The sequence below is a fragment of the Amblyomma americanum genome, chromosome 5 (genome assembly GCF_052857255.1).
Source record: "Amblyomma americanum isolate KBUSLIRL-KWMA chromosome 5, ASM5285725v1, whole genome shotgun sequence".
Classification (NCBI taxonomy): domain Eukaryota; kingdom Metazoa; phylum Arthropoda; class Arachnida; order Ixodida; family Ixodidae; genus Amblyomma; species Amblyomma americanum.
This window is the reverse complement of record NC_135501.1, coordinates 133,621,691-133,636,960: the sequence shown is the minus strand read 5'-3', so window position 1 is coordinate 133,636,960 and position 15,270 is coordinate 133,621,691. Positions and strand designations below refer to the sequence as shown.

The 15,270-nt window shown below is 45.5% G+C and overlaps 1 protein-coding gene across 1 annotated transcript in view; it reads left to right on the top strand.

Moving 5' to 3' along the window:
* The first annotated feature begins 626 nt into the window (after positions 1 to 626).
* Positions 627 to 15,270, top strand: part of LOC144135036 (hapless 2-like) — a 33,498-nt gene continuing 18,854 nt past the window's right edge. The window contains 7 exon segments of the mRNA XM_077667806.1: positions 627 to 935; positions 2,757 to 2,897; positions 4,727 to 4,794; positions 5,560 to 5,731; positions 6,378 to 6,509; positions 11,029 to 11,147; positions 12,580 to 12,622. Coding sequence (XP_077523932.1) covers positions 741 to 935; positions 2,757 to 2,897; positions 4,727 to 4,794; positions 5,560 to 5,731; positions 6,378 to 6,509; positions 11,029 to 11,147; positions 12,580 to 12,622 — 870 coding nt within the window. The 5' untranslated portion in view covers positions 627 to 740.

Below are 15,270 nucleotides of genomic sequence, written 5' to 3'. Positions count from 1 at the left end.
GACGGGTGTCAGAAAAACGCAAACAGCGTCCAACACTGTCCTAGGATGGCGTCTTCCCCACTTTTCTGGAAGTAAACACAATACCTGTTCTGCTACTGTAAATGGAATGGCTGTTTAGAGTGTTCCCTCCATCCCCGGCTCTTCAAAATCGACCCAAATAACTCTTCCGCTTTTTTACTTTTCTTAGAGTGATGTCATCATCAAGATTTCGGCTCTGTCTTAGGCACTGTTTTAGATTTATAACAAGGTATTCTTACCAATATCAGAAGTGAACACGGTTATCATGAACATAATCGTTTGAAAACTCCTGGAGGAGTCGGAATTCATGAGCCAGTAAGAAAATAAGTTGCAGACTAATCCGAAGGCAAAACCAGCACTAGGCTCTAGAGCAATCTGGTGCAAGCTATTGCTGGTAGTTCACATTTGTTGTTTTTTAAATTTACAACAATTATTATTTTTTCTTGTTGCAGTAATTCCTGCATTCTACTTCTCCGCTTCATGCCTTATTTTCCCGCTCAATAACTACATGATTTTCATTCGCATTCACCGCTATACCTTCGTAAATCCTCCCGCGTGGGTATGCGCCATGTTTACTGATCAGGTAAACAACAACAAGCGGTGCCATATTGCGTTGATGCCGTGGAGCGCCGGCGCCGAACGGTGGGCTCGAAGACCCGGAAGAGTGGCGGGTCGGCGCGGTGATAATGGATTTAGAACGTAGGCGATTCTCGTAACTAGCCATGAAGGTGCTTTTAGCAGCAACCGTTGCCTTGGCAGTGATGTCCTCAGGAGTCCTGGCTTTCGCTGATGTCCGCATGAAAGCCCTGCTCGTTCCCTGCGACAACGAAGCGTACGAGTCGGCGGAGGTTCGAAATGGCATTACAGGGTGCAAGAAGAAGATGCAGGTCACGCTCCTGGTGAACAATACGCCGGGAGTAAGTGGACCATTTTGTTTCATTTGTCGGAACTGAGCGCCATTTGAGCCAGTAGCTTTACCCCCGTATCAGGCTCGTGTTCACACCCTTAACGTGCAGGCACACAGACATAGCTCTGAGCTCCACAGTAACCATGACATGACTAATGTGGAGACCCGAAAAGTGTGATGTGACTCTAAGATTAATGCGGTGAAGAACTAAAAAGAAAAGGATAGGAGTATCGTGGAAAACAGGAGAGAAGCATTGATCAGGAAACAAGCATAAGCGATTAATTTGGCTAAAACAAGAGGAGGAATCTCCGTTTTGCATGAAAGCAGTGCGTTGCTGCAGGGAGAGGGCATTCAGGGGTTTCTTCCGCACACAGAATGATATCATGAAAACCAAAGCACAGCCCTGGGCGGCCCAAAATTAAATGGAGTGATTAGGTCATGGACCTTCCTCGGGTATGGTGGCAACGTGTGGTGCGCGGCAAGCCCACAAAAAGGTATTGAAAGAGACGTTGGTACTGCGCCTGGCTTTAGGTGCCGGTGTGTTTATCGAAGTGATGATAATGATGAGAAAATGTAAGGCAGGATAACGGCGTGTATTTTGTTTCGGAATGATCGAGTTACCGAATAGGCCACACGCAGAACCTCATGCTTTTATGCCTTATACCTTGCAGTGCAGTGGCTGATGGGAGCAGTAGAACGTGAGGGACAGTGGGAGGAGGCGGTTAGCAATCGGCGCTGTTCATTGTGCTTATGGGGGGGGGGGTGAGGAGAAAGAAGAGTGTGCACGGGGCTATCCACTTGCGTCAAACGGCTACTACCACCGTCTCGTTCTGACAGAGGACAGTTGAGAGAATCAGGTGGTCAGAGATGAAGTTGAAGGCGTGCGCTGCTACCGTCTGCACCGAAGCGATGATGATTGCTTTTGATATACTGGCAGAAGATACACTGCAACGGCATTTTTCCTGCCGCTGCCCACACCTACCTGTAATTTGAACTTCTTCCGGCGGTGACTTCCACGTTAGCGACTAGATGGCAGCACTGAATTTTTAAGCAAAAGGAACGTCACTGCGTTCGATAATATGGCACACGTATGATTTACTTCCTGAGTTCACGGGACACGGAAAACTGTTTTTATTAGCACAAATTTCCTCGCAGAGCAGCACTGCCCCAGTACAACCTCTATGCCGCAGAAAACGCATTCGCTACCAATGTAGCCATGTCTTAGCGGTAGGTAACGGCGGTATTTGGGGTATCCAATCGTAACACTACATCTATGAAGCTGTGTTTCACTGGAGCTTTCGTATGCGTTCACATGCACTTTAGGCATAATCAAATTAACTTTTTCGCAACTATGTTTACATGCAATGTGGCCTATTTTTGGCATTCTGTGCTACAAGCCTTTATGCTTTTTGAAACATGCAGCAATACCTCGAGATGCTCATTTACTTGAATACACAGGGAGGGCAAAATTGGAATTAAAATAGCCGCTGCAATTAACAGCATACCTTGAAAAACTTGACAGCTGATTTGCAGTCGTGAGTGGAAAACTAACCGAGAGGAAATCGCCTATACGAAAATAGTGTCCGTATGCAGCACTTGCTGCTCAGCACTATAGTGATAAACTCGAGGAGATCAATCTAAGCACTTCAGGTATGCCAAAAGCAATCGAGCTGCCGGAGTGCAGTGTTTCTTTCAACCTTTGGGAAGAACAATTTAGCTGTAGAGTGAACTTGGGGCCCTACTGCAGTACACTCACTAGAACACCTGTCAATACTAATCATGACGCGCTTACTTCAAGTGATGCAAATTCCCACGTAGTTTTCGTATCTAGGGCAACAAAGGAAATGGCTACGTTCACCTGACGGAAGTGTTTGAGCCAGAAATGAAGACCACGTCACGCCTTTTCAACACCATCGTCATTCGGCTCAGACAGGAAGAGCTCCTCTTGGCCTACCCCATGAGATTCGTCGGGGTGAGTGGAGAACTCCAGAACGTTTCTGTGTTTTATGCCTGTATGCCAGCCCTGTTGTGTGCCATCTCTTTTGCATGCACTCCAGAACTTTGGTCACGAGAAAGGTACATTACTACCTTAGGATATTTTTTTTTATTAAGGTACTGATACCATACATATTTTTCTTAATGTGACGGCATTATATGACTGATCGGCGACGAAAACCGGTGGCGTTACCATTGGAAAAGTATAGCTCATATAAATATTTTTTGTCTGTTCATGTTCATAGTATAGAAAGAATTCTACAAAAAGTGTATAGCCATAAATCTATAGATTGTCTACAGTCTGTTCATAGGTTTTCTATTGCCTATAGACTGTTCTGCAGTCATTGTCTATAGAGAGTCTGTAGACTTTATAAAGAGAAGTTTATGGACAGTCTGTACACTGCCTAAAGAAGTTTTTCTAAGGAAATTGAACAGTAGCGGTCGGAAAGACCCCCAGTGATGTCAACATTGTCTCGTATGACGTCGGCAGTAGAATATAAAAGAGTGACATCTGCAGCAAAGAAAAATGATGGTCTTCGTAATGGGCAGCAAATTGAACCCAGGATCTTGAGATTGCGAAGCAAGCATGCCAAATCTTCGGCCAGAAAACCGCTTTCTTTTTTCCAACGTGGCATTGTGGCATTCCCTACACGAGATTAAGTATGTACTGAAAGGACCTATATACAGGCTATTTACAAAGCACGCTTGACAAAATAGCTTGACAAAAAGGAACACAGATAAATGGGCGACAAAGACAGACACTGCATCAGCAGCGGAGATTGGGTTTTATGTGGACCACAAACCCTGTTGCTTCCTGGCGCATGAAGGCAAACCTAGTGTACGCGTTTCATTACATCTGTATGCTAATGTGTAGGTGTCTCATTAAAAAGTAATCTATAATGACCTTGGAACGGTGCTCAGGAGGGGATAAAGCTTTCGCATTCAGAGCACGTGATTAGTGTTATGGCAATCGGTAATTTTTTAATTTCTGTCAACTGCAGGCGGTTGGATTGCCAAATAAATGCTAACACACGATCTCTGAAGATCGCAAAAACACGGTTGTAGTTTGTTGCCAGCGCAGGTCAGTTCAGTACGCAAAAACTGTCTTCTCAGCAGTGTTTCGGCAGTGTTTCTTTTTTTCAATTGTTTCTATGTCGTTTTCTTTCACTTTTTCTTCAGTTTAATTTTTTGCGTTTCAATTATTTTGATTTTACAATGGCGCGTTCTTGAATCACCTATTCATACAATCCAAATTTGAAAAAAAAATGAATTTGGCCGTTCCAACCCGCAGTATACTGCAAGTGAGGAGTCTTTGAAAATATTGTTGAATAAATTAGCAATCTGGTTTTTTTTTTCGATTGCTCGATCCCTTCCTTGCATAGCACTATTGCGCCAAATTTAGGGTATGTAGCACTTCCCTTTCCCGCCTGTAAAAAAGGAGTCCACGAATTGCCTATATGCCTGCTGCCAATAGTGCACTGCATACTATGAAGGTTTCAGGAAGAAAATAAAAATATAAATCGTTCAATTTTCTTCTATAGAGAAAAAAAAATTAGGGGATCTTAAACCTAAGGGCGCACATTAAAATTACTTACGCTCATGCGTTCTCCAAAAAATAAATGATTAATTTCTTACAGATAGTCAACGGAAAAGTAACTGAAACAGTGGTTCCTCAAAATTCGTGCGAGTTGACCGTGTGCGCAGAGAGCGGAAGGAAAAAGGAGCCGAAGGCAAGGTCACTCTCTCGAGAAATTTTGCTGTCGCGAAGCTCTTGAACAAGTGCCAATAGCGCGCATTATTTTTCAGGGATACTGCTGCAACTGCAAACCTGGCCAGAACTGCACCGTTCACTGCTTAAAGTACAGCCCCCTGTGGTACGTGCTGCTATAGGTTCGGTGGTCGCATCTGTTAGGACCAGTGGGGTTTTGAGGGAACATGAGCTCTACGAGCGACTAAGCAAATGAGTATGCGTAAACGTTTGGTTCTTTCTCAAGAAGAAAGCAGTGGCTTTGAGTCACGTTGCTGTTTGTGATATAAGCGAGAATGCCTTGTGTCTTGAAATCAGAAGATTTATACGATGAGCTTGTCATAAAGAATGTAAGTCATATTTCTTTTAACTGATGGAAAAGCAAATGCTGCAATTTTTAATTACTCCTAACATAATAATCAATTCAATGACAGACAAAATACCTGACAAAACTGAATAAGGATATAATTACTCATTGGCATTTTGAACAGTACTGTTCTCACCTCCCGTTAAATATTAAATCGCTCTCGCCCTATCGTAAGCTTGCCGTCTCGGTTAGCTCAGTTGATAGAGCGACTGCTCCTGTGGAGCGGTGGTCCTGAGCTTGAAGCTCAGGCCAGGACGAATTTTTCACCCTTTTCACTCACAAATCTACTGCTCCTTGGGTGATTGCCCTAATCTTGTGACAATAAAAGTGAATAACTGATGGCCCGCCGATATGTAGCCGACCACTATTATGATTCTGCCACACCGAAAACTACTCTGTTTCCTATATAAAAAAAAAAACTCCGCTACATACTTATCGGCGCACTACAGATGATGTTCGACAGTTCTGTTGCGTCAGCTGATTGTCTGAAGGTGGCTTTTCTTACGCCTTCCTGCTTGCACGAAGGTACACCATGTCGCTTCTGGGCCCTCCTTTCATCAAGCAGGAGACGTACGTGCAACTGTTCATGCAAACAGAGCACGCCTCCCTTCCTGAGCGCTGGCGGAGCTTCACCAAACACCCTGAAGAACTGGTTCTCAGCGTCGAACACCCCGAAGACGTCAACAGCGAGAACACGGTACGCACTCCCACCGATTCAGAGCAGGTCGAACACTGTGGCAGCATGAAAGCTTTACAATACATACTATCTGTGCCTCATTATGTGTGCAGAGCAATGTTTCTCTTATATGAATCCCAACCATTGACGTAACATGTATACATCTCAAACTAGAACGTTATAGTGTCGAAACCATAGCCCAGTTGGTTGAAGAAAGCACGCGACGTGCGGAAGAATAGGGTTTACCCGGCCCGCGGCGTTAGGCTTGTCTTTTCTTCTAATTTCTGTGCAGTTATTTCTAACATTGATTCCACCCTTAATTTCTTACTATAGCAAGCACTGCTATTTAAAAAAAAAACATTCGGCTTTTCTTTTTATGGTTTCAGTGATTTTGGCCCTCTTTTATATGTATATCTTAACGCTCCTGTAACCAACTCTTTTTTTTTTTTTTGGTGGTAGCTGAGCGAGGCATGCTTGACATTTGGTGGAGCTAAGAATTTATACTCCTCCAAATGTAGCGCCATGGGTGCCGCAGAAAAAGGCTTGACATGCAGGAAAAGGGTAAAATTGTGGTAGCTTACATATAGAGAAGCCTTGCAGGCTTAGTCCTCTCTATGCTCTTTCCTCCATTCGATTGCTACGTTATGCTCACGCTTTTGTCTCGCAGGTGACGGCCACATTCTTGTCCGAGAAAGCAGCACCGGCTGCATTTGTACTAAAGAACTACAAGAAGCTGCGAGTGCTCGTTCCATTCCCGCCGATGGGAATTCCCGCCGTGAACCTTCCTTCTGTCTACTCAGTGAGCTCTATTTTGTGTCGCTTGAATTATTTACACACTTATTTAGTGCCGATGTAGTTTTCACAAGAGTTTTTACCACGCAATAATTGTAATCAAAAGTTCTCGACCGGTCATGGAAACGCAAAATACTTTTCTCGTCATTTTGCAACCTCTTCTGTCTGTTCTGTTAATGTTGCATTTGGCTAGTCCGTACATTTAGGCTACTTCCTGCAGACCTGCAGCCAGGGCAAGATTTCTGAACCTGGTGCCACTAAGTAATATTCACTGTTTTTGATGACTATGGCGCTTTTTATTTCTTCCGGTGCTCATTTATCTTCTACAAGAAATCGGAGGTTTTAATCGAGCTTCACACCTGATTTTAGCGCATGGAAGTCTTGGTTTCTCTCACGTCATTTTACAGTTTCTTTAGTTTGGCAGCAGATAACGCTGATGTTTTGAACTATAGCGTTTTTACTGAGTCACGAGATGATGTGAAAACAAGGGGAATACACTAACAAGCTTGACGTGAAAGATCCAGCGCACAAACAGGCGCGGACGGTGTAGAAAGGCAGGCACACACGAGTGCTTACTCGACACAATTTATTATGACCCGCAGAACGGAATATGAAAACAAGTCGTGGCCGTATGAATCTGCTCATTCTAAACTTTTAAAGGCGAGCTTCGTAAACGTACGTCCTTCTAAAGCTATACACAAGCCGTGCTCAGAACTAATGGCTGGTAGCTTTAGTGAACAAATCTTCCGACTGACTACTTCTGGGTACCTTATTCATGTCTTGGTTAGTGTCGCCGAAAGCATCCTCAGACGAAAGGGGCCGCCGCGGTTTGCTCAGGGGTTATGGTGCTCGGCTGCTGACCCAAAAGACGCGGGTTGAATCCCGGCCGCGGCGGTCAAATTTCGATGCAGGCGGAATTCTAGGGGCCCGTGTACTGTGCAATGGCAGTGCACGTTAAAGAACCCCGGGTGGTCGAAATTTCCGGAGCCCTCCACTACGGCGTCCCTCATAGCCTGAGTTGCTTTGAGACGTGAAACCCCTTAAGCTTAAGCCAAGCCTAAGGCGAAAGTCATCGAAACAGCTGAACGCGCCTTCCACGCTTGTGCTAGGAAGCAAAAAAATCGCGGACATTCCGCACATTCACGGTTTGCCACATCGACTAAAAAAGATTGGGCGAAAGGCTGATGTGGAAGTGGTTTCCGCCCAACAGAAGCTCCAAAAACCGTGCAGATTGACGAATTTTGGCGCCTCTCACAAGCTTGGGTGCAAAACGACAAGCAGGACAAGTTCGTCATATGTGCGGAATCAGTCGTTTACAGCGCACTGATTTCTTGTGGAAGGATGTACGTAGGCCAGAGTGGGGTGTGTGTGACTGATCGCCTCCGGGAACTCCGCGAAAATGTGAGGGGCAGGTGCGGAGGGGTTTCCTCGATGTGCACTGTAGGAAATGTGAATCAGGTGCAGTTCCTAGAGCAGTACCCTGTTTTGGCCCAAGGGAAGAATCTAGTACGACATCGAACTGTTCACTAATCTGTCAGGATTAAACATCATCCCCAAAATCAGCTGACAAATGACGCGCGAATGCATCGAGGTGGAGTTGTCTGACCGTTTAGGGTGTATCTGTGTGTCCAAGCCCTCTGTAGCGTTGTCTTTAATATTTGCGTTATAACTGCAATATTTGCGTTATGACTAGGGGTGTGCGAATATAAAATTTTTCGAATAGAAATCGAATACGAATAATTAGTTCCGAATATCGAATCGAATATCGGATAATCTAGGACACACGCATTTAACCACTACAAAACATTTATTTCAGCATTCAAGAGCATCACAGTTCAACTATCAATGAGTAAATGAACACAAAAGGTGTGTGCGGCTGCACAAAAAGCATCAAAGTCTAGAACTTTATTCTTAGAAGAGTGGAAATATCACAGAAAATGGCTAGTACACAGCACTGATTAAGGATATCTTGCCATAAGCACAAAAGCGCATTGCTGGGATGAACATTAAAGGTTGTCGTGAAGGAAAACCAGCTGCTCCACATGGTCCCTTCTAGCTGAAACGACTTCTCCAGCCACAGAAAATGCCCTCTCACTTGGCACTGAAGTGGCGGGTATTGCGAGGTACTTCGTGCACAGCTTTGACAGACTAGGGTATCTGAAAGAACCCGCGGTCCGCCACCAGTCGCATGGGTCACTGTCTCGTTTCAACAATGCCTCCTCTGAGTAAGCAGCAAACTCCCATCCTACAGCAGACACTGCTTCAGTTTCCACAGCATTCCTCACTAAATTGTCAAATGCATTCCAGACATTAGAAGACTGCTGTGCACAGAGTTCTGGCCTCTGTTTCTTAGCTTCTGGGTCAGGAGCACACAGGGAGAGATTTCGTAGCACCAAATCTTTTAGCCATATCTTTTCTTTGTCGGCTCTGAATATGGTGGATTTGGAGCGTGGGTCCAAAAACATGGCCAGGCATGCCTCCTTGTCCTCTGCATACAGGCGGAACCTTGATCTGACCGAGCTTGCCAGGGCTGTATGAAATCCAGTAGTACCAGCGAAGTTTGCAAGATAATGCAGCATTCCAAAAATGAGTGGTATTTGAGCTGAAAGTAATGGACACGTTTCTGTACTGGCGATAACAGTGGCTTCAAAGAATGGCTTGAGCGTTTCTACATATTCAGAAGCCTCTTTCCATTCCTGTAAACTGAGCCCATCAGTGCTGTTGTCTGAAGTGGCAAGGTCCACAGTGACTGCCTCCTTTAGTTCCAAGAGACGAGACAGCATTAGGTACTGGCTGTTCCATCTGGTTTCTATGTCTTGCACCAGACGGAGATGATCTTTGCTTGTTTTTTTTTGTATTCTTCTAGCCTTTTTTGTGCCGATAAGCTGTGCTTATAGTGACAAACAATGTGTTTGGCCTTCTTGCACAGGCGATCAATGGGCGGCGTACGAGATCTTGCGTCGTTAAGGGCTAGCTGCAGGGTGTGGGCGAAACACGATCGCTCAGTCCACGGGAGCCTCCTGACAGCGGCACGGATGTGGCGCCCATTATCTGTCACGATGTATTTTTCACAGTTGTCGGGCATCCCCCACTCGCTGCACATCTCGTCCAGCATAGCTGCGATGTTTTCAGCACGGTGACTGTCAGCCATATGACGCGTGTTAAGCGTGAACCGCTGGATTTGAAAATTAGGAGCTAGGAGATAGCAAGAGACGCTTACGTAGCTTTCGTTCGCTCGCGATCTCCACATGTCGCTGGTAAAGGCGACAGCTGCAGTTCCGCCTTCAAAAGCGTTGCTGAGCTCCATTTTCACCTTCCGCGTATCGTCATACATGCGCGGAACAAGCACCCGCGAAAGTGTAGAGCGCGACGGTAGGCGATAGTTTGGAACAGCAGTTGCCAACAGCTCTTTAAACCCGCGGCCTTCAACGACGCTGTAGGGCTGCAAATCAAGCGCCACCATGGCAGCGACCTTGCTGTTTAGTGCTTGCGTCATCTTTTCAGAAAGCGGCTCCGTCGGGCGCACAAAGTAGGTCATGGTCGGCTGATCGTTCTCCGGCGCACCTGCAGCCATCTTTCGAGACTCTCATCTGGTCCGCATGCAGCTTCAAATGGTTGACAAGCGGCATTGTCGTACCTGAAGGCGTTCGAAGCACTTTGCTGCACATGGTGCACTCCGCCGTCGATGGCGATGTCTTCACAAAGTATTTCCATACGGCGCTCTTTCCTTTTCGGTTTCCACAACCTTGGTTCGCCGTGGCACGAATCAGAGTCTGATGCGCCGTCGCAGGTATAGCCACAAAGAAGCTCACCAGCACAATCAGCTACGGCATGGCCCGACGTTACGCATGACTCTGAGCGCCGCCATATTGCTATGTCGATGTCGATAGGACTTGCAGACAGAAACGAACGACGGTGCTCGCAGTAAAATATTCGGCTAAATACGAATATTCGCGTCGGATCGATTATTCGAAACAACTCGAATACTTGGTTTTCGAATCGAATACGAATACTAAAAATATAATATTCGGTTGATATTCGAAAATTTCGAAAATTCGCACACCCCTAGTTATGACTGCTTATTTTGCTGGCTTCCAATGTTTGATGTGAGGCCACGACTTGCCTCTATGTTTCGCTCTGCGGTTCATAATAAACTTGCTCGTTAGCGCTCGTGTGATCCTGTCTTTCTTCATCGTCCTCGTCAGGTTGTGCGCTGAAACTTTCATGCCATGTCATACCAACACGGCCTAGCTGCAACGTTATTGAAGTATAAAGCATTTTGCCCCTTAAAAACTTATTTGAGACCGATTACTTATTAGCTCAAACAAACAATAAAGATAGACGAGACGAGCGCTGCCCCTTCCGTTTCTATTACTCCGTCTATGATCATGACCCCACTAGCCCCAAAGCAAACGCTGGTAAAAGCTTTTTCCCTTTTCCTTGCTTGTGTCCGCCGATGTTGGGATTATTGTTTTTCTAGCAGCTATGTTGCAAACGTAGTGCTCTATCCTTTGGGCTCTTCGCAGAAAGGATCCGACAATATTATGCTCGTTCCCAGCAACCTGACAAAACCCGCAGACGTCATGGAGTGCATCAACAAGTCTGTGGCCAACACGTCCGAGCACTGCCATTCGACAAACAAGAGGTATAGGCAGTGAGCTGAGAGCAATGCCCCAATGCGATTTTGTTAATTCCAAGTATTGCGCTTGCGACAAGAAAGGTGCGCTTTCGGACGTGGCGTATCGATGCATAAGCATCGTAAACTGCTTACAGGCTACCCTGTCACCGAGAGTTATGTAGTGGGTTACTCTTGCATAAAGCAACCCACTACAGAACTCTCGGTGACAGGGTAGCCCGTAAACTGCTTACAGGCTACCCTGTCACCGAGAGTTCTGTAGTGGGTTGCTTTATGCAGGAGTAACCTGTTAGGAATGGTTTGGAAAGAAAACGCCCAAGCACTAGTGAAATACTCTGCAGCGCCCGGCTGGTGCAAGCGCTGCCACGCGCTGTGGCCGAAGAACTTTTGACGGCTAGACATGCTCAGTGTTTTCAACGATCCTAAGACAATCTACATTACTCCGCACTTTCTAAATTGTATTTCTCTAAATTATAGCACGTAAAAGCCTCGCAACGCCTGTAAATGTGCGACAAAGAAGGTAGTTTGCAAAGGAATAAAATCTTTGGGTAGCTGGAGTCATCTGAGACCCTGCTGGTCTGTTGTCTTTGGGGACCCATTTTTAGTCATTGTGCAGGTATGACGATAAAATGTATTGGAACAACTCATAAGCGGTCCTTGTAGTAAAGGTTGCTGAAATGATGGGCAGCAACAAATGAATCGCGCGTGCGCTTGAGCTAGATTTTAGCTTCGTGTGATTAAAACACCACAGGAAGAGATACAGCATTCAGCCAAAAAGGAAAACCACCGGCATTTAAATAACCCGCCGCGGTGGCTCAGTGGTTACGGCGCTCGACTACTGATCCGGGGTTCCCGGGTTCGAACCCGACCGCGGCGGCTGCGTTTTTATGGAGGAAAAACGCTAAGGCGCCCGTGTGCTGTGCGATGTCAGTGCACGTTAAAGATCCCCTGGTGGTCGAAATTATTCCGGAGCCCTCCACTACGGCACCTCTTTCTTCCTTCCTTCTTTCACTTCCTCCTTTATACCTTCCCTTACGGCGCGATTCGGGTGTCCGCCGAGATGTGAGACAGATACTGCGCCATTTCCTTTCCCTAAAAACTAATTATTATTGTTATTATTAATATTATTATTATTATTATTTAAATAAATAAAATGTGGTGCCTTCAATAAAGGTATTTATGCTGAGCAACGATATATATGACATTAAAACGCTCGTTCTGCGCAAGCTAACCTTTTGACCTCGCCTTTGATAGAGCAAATTTCGTAAACGTCAGTGCCGGATCCAACCTTCTTCCTATGCTTACGTGGCTGGGAGCTATGGTGTTCCGATCGGAATGGAAACCTTCGCTACTGGTTACATATAGGATTCATTAAACATTCCTGCATCCTGTTATAATAAATTGCAAACAGGCTATTTTATTGTAATTTTTGCTATTACAGGTGTTTAGAAGGAGAGCCATACGACCTCTACCTCGACGAAGAGGTGAGGGACGCATGCTGTTCCCCGTTTGATTTGGGTGAATTTGATGGGCTTTAGGATTTGTGGCAACTGAAAGCCTTATTCTATACAGTATGGGCGTTTTCGTGGCAGCGTTGGAGTCGCATACATTTCAAAATAGGTTTCTTGTTAATTATAAATGACTGCCAAATTTCCGGAATAATAAAGCTAATTAGGTCTTGTGAGTGCTGCTTTTTTCATTTCGTCTTTCTCGAAGCGTGTCATGCTAAAGAAGCGCAAGCTCTAGCGTGTGAATAGTAGTAATTTTGGTGTATTACGGGTCTTTACTGACAAGACACTAAAAGGCTTGAAAAGGAGGGCGCCGGGAACACTAGTGTTCCTAAGTTAAGCCAGGCAGAGAATTTACTGCGTAGCAAAGTTTTGTTGTTTGCGAAATGAGAAGGGTACTATTTCACATTATGTGATATACCTGAGAGTCGCTATTGTGTGTTTTGTTTTAATTCTGCGCATTTTATTCTGCACTTGATAGAAATAATAGCTTTTGGGCTGCAGAACTGGGAGCCATTAGCTCTTAAACAACGCGAAGACAGTGGGGCTGCTCGCAGTAAATAGCTTGTGGTCGTTAGAACGCGGTGCACTGAACTCTATTAAGAACGGATGTGTGAGGTGGCGCCTATATACGGCCTCGTTTGCTTTTTTTACTGATTACATTCAGTTGAGCTCGCTGTACCCCTCCGTACTGAGCTGAGATTTCCTGAAATTCCCTGAACCCATGACCCCCTCAAGCATATGCAAAAAAGTTGCGCATATCGAGGTTCTTATCGACTTAATGTCCTCGGTAAGACGGGAGAAGCCCTCCTAGCACCCTGACAGCGGGTCCTCTGCCGGGACCTAGGAAGAAGCTTAGCCCGTAAAAAAGGTCCCTCGTCGGCAGGCGTCCCCACTTAGTTAGACCCTGCTGAGGTGGCTCGATGCAGCTTCTTTTGCAGGGTGATGACATCTCTGCCATTTTTAAGCACAGGCTCATTCAAACCGCATTAGAGTGTTTTTGCTAAAAATAATGTTTTCGTGTCTTTGTACATGAGAGCGTCCTATGATCCTTCCAAATATTGATGTCTTAATTCAAATTAAATTTATAGCACCTTTTCTCTATTGTGGCGGTAGGCGCGATGCACATGATTCAAAATGGCGTCTCCTGATTGGACCATAGGTTCGCCACCCTACCAAAGGAAAGCTGAATCGCAGTAGCGTAGACCCTGCGCCATCAACATAACGGAACAGCTTGACGCAACTCTTTAGCGCCTTCCGAAGAGGAAGACAAAATTCCTCCTATACGTTTGTGGGCAGTAATTCCAGCGCAGCAGCCCCTGTCAGCTTGCAGCAGTTAGCAAAAAGGGCACGTCATGCACCAAGAAGAGGAACACAGCTGCGGGCGCGCACACCAGATACAAGGACGCACGTGCAGATATAATGGAAAGGCAGAGAACATAACGCGTAAAGGGCGTTCTCAATGCTTTTTTAATGTATTGTATTCTTTTTAGCTAAAGCCTGGGCTCAAGGGATATTAAATTGAAATGAAAATTGATTTTTGAGAAGTGGCGCAGTAATTGTCTCACATATCTCGGTGGACACCCGAATCGCTACAGAAGGGAAGAAAGGAAGGTGGGGGTGAAAAAAAAGGAACAAAGAGGTGCCGTAGTGGAGGGCTTCGGAATAATTTCGACCACCTGGGGAACTCTAACGTTCAGTGACATTCTTTTTGCGTTTCGACTTCTTCAAAACGCGGACGCCGCGGTCCGGTTCGAACCCGGGTACTCCGGCTCAGTAGCGGAGCGCCCTAACCACTGAGCCACTACGCCGGGGGCGGGCCCAACTTTCAGGGGCAGTGGCTAATTTGTATTGAAATTTTATTTGTTTGTCGCAGCGCGAGGTGGGTCTCACAGAATGACCGCTCTGCTTCTTGATTCGCGAAATCATGGTCAAAAGCGCAAAAACAAACCGGATACAGCAGCCCCTACAAGACTACTGGAATCTTATAGTATAGCCTCAGTGCAAGCATGTACAGTCTTTGTCAAAAATATACAGCCCAAGGGGTTTGCTGCCAAGACTTGTAGCGGGGCTCTTCAACACATTTCACAGTCCTGAGCTTGGGATGGTTGAGGACTTCATTTCCTGCCGCCTTTGTGAGATTAGGGTCCCTGAGTAAGCAAGAGGCGCCACGCTGCAGTGCTAAGAAGCAAAACCCTTGGCCTGTACACTTTTGACAAAAACTGCACTTTAAACTGCCGAGGTTTTGACAGAAATCTTCAGTCGATACGCAAGGTCTTCTAGTATTTTGTCGTAAGTAGTATATTGTTTCTGTGAAATCATTTAGTTTAAGTGAGTTTGCATTTGTCTGTGTTACTTCCCTTGTATAACTTGGACTTTGTCATTGTAAACTTTCCAAGTATATTTATTCACCATGTGTATCATCGCTTCCGACTTCTTTACAACCAAATCACTATCTTTCGAGTGATCTGAGGCAGTGCGAAGAACTTCAACGAACCATCCTAAATTTACTGGACGCTCGTCTGTACACGCTTTTTTTTTATAGAAGAAGGAAGTAAACTGCTCACCTGTCCTTGTGCAGCCCATAAGACATAATTCTTGAAGTTTCCTGCTTTTTTACACCC